Source organism: Cupressus sempervirens, chromosome 1 (genome assembly GCF_028749045.1).
Source record: "Cupressus sempervirens isolate cs-2001-9-10 chromosome 1, ASM2874904v1, whole genome shotgun sequence".
Taxonomy (NCBI): Eukaryota; Viridiplantae; Streptophyta; class Pinopsida; order Cupressales; family Cupressaceae; genus Cupressus; species Cupressus sempervirens.
The window spans coordinates 201540816-201546918 of NC_143118.1; the positions used below are offsets into that span (position 1 = coordinate 201540816).

At 35.0% G+C, this 6103-nt stretch overlaps 1 protein-coding gene across 1 annotated transcript in view; it reads left to right on the top strand.

The window, feature by feature from the left end:
- Positions 1 to 662, top strand: part of LOC149576825 (CA-responsive protein) — a 42510-nt gene extending 41848 nt beyond the window's left edge. Inside the window, exons 5-6 of the mRNA XM_089820316.1 lie at positions 20 to 147; positions 235 to 662. Coding sequence (XP_089676442.1) covers positions 20 to 147; positions 235 to 277 — 171 coding nt within the window. The 3' untranslated portion in view covers positions 278 to 662. The remainder of the gene's footprint in view (positions 1 to 19; positions 148 to 234) is intronic.
- Positions 663 to 6103: the final 5441 nt, after the last annotated feature.

Below are 6103 nucleotides of genomic sequence, written 5' to 3' on the forward strand. Positions count from 1 at the left end.
TTGTTGATGATACCTGAAGATGGTTGAGTATGGGCGTACACACTTCCAGTCTCAACGTAATACGGCCCATTTAGAAAAGTCAGATGAAGAAGAAGATGAAATTTCTTTTGAGGAGCTACTTGCTCAGGAAAAAAAAGATTCATTCTGGTATGCTATATCTTATTGAAATTTAGTTTGAAATTTTTAACTAAATTTTTTTATTGCTTGAGTTTTAAATGAGCTTCCTGTTTGCAGGCAAAAGCATGGCCCTATTAGGCCATCCGTGCCTGTTCGATAAATAGTTTTGGGATCAAGTGCTCAGTGTTGGAATGGAAGCGTGGAGTATATTGCCTGTATAGTTACAGAGGAGCAAAGATCTATTTTGGGGATGAGGGAGATGTGCAGGGTTAATGATATTATATGTGTCCTGTTATACTTCTAGTTCTTTCACTTCAATCTGATGCTTGCAGTCTAATGTTGATGATGCTGTCCATGTCAAATGTGCGGCTTGTATACAAGAATTTAGAGTATTTGCAATTCCCTCAAATAAGACACTGGACAATTGTGTCTTTATTTTGTCTTGATTATGTTAATGCCTGCTTTGATCGAAGCTTGTATTTACATTGGTTTTCTCTTGGTCCTAACAAGTACAAAATATTATAAAAAGCAACTATTCCACTTTATGCACACTGTATGAGATCATCTTTATGATGAGTAATTTTTCTCCGTTTTTAATCAGATATTTTGAGCTCCCTTCAAGGGTTAGTGGTTGTATCACAAACCTCCTGTCTAACATAATTTCCGAAAATGTACTATTTGTTATTGGTTATATGGATCACAAAGGCCTGTACTATTGGATTAATGCCAAGTTGATAATGTAATGTAATGATTTTTTTTCCTTTGATGAATCAAATAGTTAATCTTCTACAGTTTTATGAAACTCAATGCTGTAGTGGTCCAATTCAAATGCTCTTTCCTTGTATATGTATTGGAAATAGGGTAGATGCTCACAATTGTCGAGTGCAGATGAAATTGTTACCAATTGATACTGGTTATATAAGATTTGATTAGCTCTTTTTCTGGCCCCTGATTTTGTGAATTTACTCCAAGCTCTGGATGGAAGACCCTGAAACACTTTCCAGCTCTACTATCTAGAGTTTCATCTCTCAAAGCCTTGGCATAGTACCCGTAAGCACTGGTAGTGTCAGATATGGCTCCATCATCTTCATAATATATACTTAAAACTTTACAAGCTTATTGAGGTTACTTTTGACAGAGAATCTACCCCATTATAAGATTACACGGTTTTTGGACAGATTTGCCAAGTCACCCTATCATTTTGGCCCAAGTTAGCAATATGCACAGATTTGCAATGTGCAGCACAGTGCAAATGGCACCTTTTCTCAATGTTACTCATAGCTTCATGCCATTCATAGCATCCACTTTGGTGCTTCAATGTTACCACAATATCAATAAGTGTTTCATTTGCACCTAGCTTGGCTGGTTTTTGCATCTCCTGTTGGTGCACAATGCCAAGGGCTTCTGTTCATGTCCGTTTCAGTGCCAGTGCTGAATTGGTACATATAGAAATCTGTGATAGCTAAAATCTCTTACTTTCTTCTGATAGTTGAGTATATTTAGTGATGGGTCATGGAAGAAGGTAGGGGACCTCTACTAGAGTATCTCATTAGCATCAATTGATAAGTCCTTGGGTAGCAATACTAAATTTATATTTCATTTAAGTTCTCAATACTTGAATTTCTTTTGAATTTCGGTTTGTTAGATAAATGGTAAGCAAATTCCCTCTTGATCTAAACAGACGATGAACATCATTTGTGATCCAATTTGACATTAAATCTCCGCCAAAGCTGAGGAGAGGTGTAATGAAATGTCGTTTTCTATAGACTTCTCATTGGGAAAGTGACTGTTCATTAACAAGCTGATTTTTTTTGCATTCTTGCCAAGAACAAAAGTGCTTTGCTTCTGTCATGTTATTGTGATGAGAACTATCGAATGCCTTTAGCACCATGGGTTTATTGGTTTGATTGAAGAGATTTTTTTGTTCCTTGTAAAACTTGTAATGGAGTGAAGCTATTGGATCCAAAATCTTTATTCTTTAGATATGAAAGACCTAACAAAGCCAAACACTTCATCAGGAGTGTTGCTGAATTAGTAGCTTATGTATATCGATGGGATGTTAGTCTTTCCTTTGATACCCTCAGTACATCCTATCGTTAGGAATTCCACGTCTTTTTCTCATGTTGCATAGGACTAAACATTTAGATTGCATGCGTTTAAAATTGACAACTTGATTTCTATGGGCATCTAGTAAACTTGTGCAAAAGATGCACAACTTTAAAAAAAATTTGATAATGAAAAGTGATGTATTTGTTAGAGGTGAGAATTTTACGATAATAAGTCCACAACATCAACGTTGAGTTCTAATTATCATTCTAAGAGATTACGATCCAGATATCAACTTTGAAATAGAGGAAATCCAATTTATTTGAGAGTCAAGGACCACAAACTTATTACCCATTTTTGATGCGTTAGCAGACTACAATGTGTGCCATTCGCTTTGAAACCATCATTGGCGGTAACCTTTCATGAGTTTCTGATATGCAACTATGTAAGGATGCGTTTATTTGTACCTGGATTTACTCATCCGTGGCTTGTCCCATTTGAGCTTCCTAGTGTATGAAAACTCTTGCTGTTAGACAGTCCTGGATTAAAATTGAGTTTTACTCTTTCTGTCGCTCTATGTAAGATTTGAGTTATTAATGATTTGAAAGAGAATTAATAATTGAACTGGATCATTCGATTCATGGGTGTCAAGTTGGTTCTAATTGGATTTTCATTTTCCATTTTGTTCAATTCCGTTCTTACACTTAGTTGTTTTCTGTGAGGCAAAAATGTGGAAATAATTTTTTAATTTTTGGTATGCCTAGGATTATTCCTCGATTAGCATGTCTTTGCTTTCATGATTCACTTGTACCTCTTTGGGGAGCCCAGTTTATTGTTGTTTAAATGTGGGGTTTCTGAGAGGATGTTCTGCTCTTGGGGTTGATGCGTATATAGGCACTAGCAACTAGTCATTTCTAGCTAACTCCTACAAAAGCGGTATCGCTAGCATGTGTTAGCTGCTTCTGTTCAATCACCCTCGCATTTTAGATGATATAGCTGAACAATGGGTTTTATATATCAACGGTGTGGATGGGTAATATAAAAAAGATGCCAGGTAAATAATGTTAACAAATTTTATTTTGAAGGCGGGTTCTTGCCAAGTATTCACTAGGAATTAGGGTAGCCTGTTGTATGCTTAAACTATGTACAGATCTTTTCTGCGGTTTAGTGCAAGAGGATAATGCTTCATGAGCGTATCTGATTACTACATACCACCAGATGCCTTTGAAATCTGCTGCTTCTCATTAGTGGGTTGACTGTGTGCTGAGGGAGCCAGTTTTTCTTATATATTGAAGGTAATTTAGATATTTTCACTAATAATTTGCCCTTGGATATTTGGAAATGTGAGGGAGCAAGTTTTTCTTATATTTTGAAGGTAATTTAGATTTTTGTGCTTATTTGCCCTGAGATATTTGAAATAGAATTAGGCTGTTTTTACGTAGAAATGTATACAACTTTTAATATGGATTTGGCAAACCCCATGGTGGTGGTTAGTAATGTGAGTTGTGATTCTTAGGTGCCTTCGGAATACTAGCAAAACTGAAAATGAAAACTTAAACTTGATATGTTGTTTTGGCCTTTTAGAAGGGCTGATTTGATTCATCATTCTCAATTTCAGTTGTCTTGTTTTGCACATGTCACCCTTGAATGATACTTCAATTTTGAATGATGGCCACAACTTTTAGATTTGATCCTTTGAATCTTAAGTTGTACAAACAATTTGAGTATCAGTTAACATGAACTGTGCCCTATGATGTTTGGCTTTTTCTGTTTTGAAATTGTTGAAAATGTCTAACAATTTAACAAACTCGTTGATAGATAGTGTGTAAAAATCCCTTATGTGATTCTCCTTCAAAACGTTGATTGAATTGATAGATAGTGTGTAAAAATCCCTTATGTGATTCTCCTTCAAAACGTTGATTGAATTGATTGTTCACTAATCATCATAATAGTTATGGATTTTCTTTTTGATAAACTTGAATCTTTAACATTGTACAAAGCTCAATACATTGCTTTACTAAAAATTTCTTTTGCTTTCAACGAGTACATACATTCTTCAGTGGACACCTTATTGCTTTAATAAAAATTTCTTTTGCTTTCAATGAGTACTTACGTTCTTCAGACATCTTTATGCCAATCAACTTGTGTACAATTGACATGCTAAAATGCCTTTTGTGACCAGTTATGAGAAATTAATTCTTGCCACGAATTAAAAAATGTAGCATGCTCATCAAACTTAGCTTCTATTTGTTTTAGAAAAGTGAAGTTATTCCTAAATCTTATTCTATAGCTTATTGCTTCATCTCAAATCAGATCCTCGTGTCAGTTTTATTTTTCCACATGATTGTGGTCTTTACGATTTCGTCCATTTCTTCTATAATTTGTAATTACTGTTTATTTACAATTGCGATAGAACCAGTTTAACCAAATATTGTATTCATGCATTGCATTGCTCAGTCCTCTTCAATTGTCCTTTATTGTCCCTGTTATTGCGTATTATGTTGAAAATAAAATTCGCTACCATCTTCACACTCTACCCATCTTCTCTTGTTGATATTCTAGCTACAGTTTTAGAAAATTGTTAATAAAATATCTCCCCGTCTTTATCTTAATCCCTATTTAAGGCACCTATTTTAACATCCATTAATCTTTGAACATATTTTGAGATGGAGATTATTTTTTTTTTGGTTTAAAATGGAGCAAGGAGGGTCATGGCTTTAATGGCAAAATAGATTGGCTAGGTTATATACTTTTCTTAATACACATTTTTTCTTAATGAAAAAACTATTCCAAGTGCTTTAAATCAACATGTGAGACTACTTTGGGTTTGCGTTGGAGAGGAGGAAGATCAATAAACATCATTAGGGAGGATTTGAGAGGGTGATTGATGATGCAGTCAATGGAGTTAGACCCCTTAGAATTGGAGTGGATGGAGAACCCCTAGAATTTTAGTGGATGGAGAATTCGTAGGAGGTGAGGGTGGAAGAGGAGAAAAATGAATTATAACGAGTGAAACATGATTTGGAATATTCTCTAGGCTTTTAGGTTTCCCTCCCACCATGATAGTGAATTTAGTGGATTTCGTTTTGGTGAGCTTTTGTTTACTTTTGATGGGCTTAGAGGACTAGGCGCTACTACGACCTTTAGAAATAATTTGCATAAGAGGGATCTTAGGTGAATGCACATGAGAGAAGTAATTATGTCCCTACCTAGAAGATTTACTTGATGGTGTTTACTCCCTTTAATATTATCCTTTGATCATCTTCTCTAACCAGGCCAAGTATTGATCTTTGGGCACTTTGCTACTTTCCTCCAAAAAAGTAATCAATAATGTTGGCCAATTCTACTTTGGAATGAACATCAAGAATTTTTTTGTTCATTTTATGCTAGATCAATTAGGGAAACAAAATTACTTGTTTTTAAAGCCAACAATAAAGTCTAGAGAGATGTCATTGTAGAGCAGTCGTTGTGATGCACAATATGCTTTTCATCTGGTTACTAGGATATGCCTTTATGTACTCTCCATTTTCTTCTTTGTGAATGATCTAGGGTAAGAGGCAAGCCACTTCTAAGATGAATGATCGGCCATTAGCTAGAGATAAGCATCCACAAGCTGATATAGGAATACAAATCCTTGGTTTTATGTTTGCTTGGAAAAAATGTGACTCTAATAAATTGTCTACAAAGTTCCATGAGAACCTATCTAGTGTTGCAATGATTTATAAGTTGTATTGAGTTCTAATAGACCTACACTTGGATGTAGGTTGGGAATTGGATAAATCATTTATCTCATTGTGCTAAGGTTTTTTTTAATTGTAAGTAATAACCTAACAAGGGGATTGACCTTTACACAACAAAGGTTTGAAAGTGTCAAAGAAGTAACATTTCTAAAATAGGGGTGCCATTGCTAGTGTAGCTTTCATTAGGAGGTATTTATTGA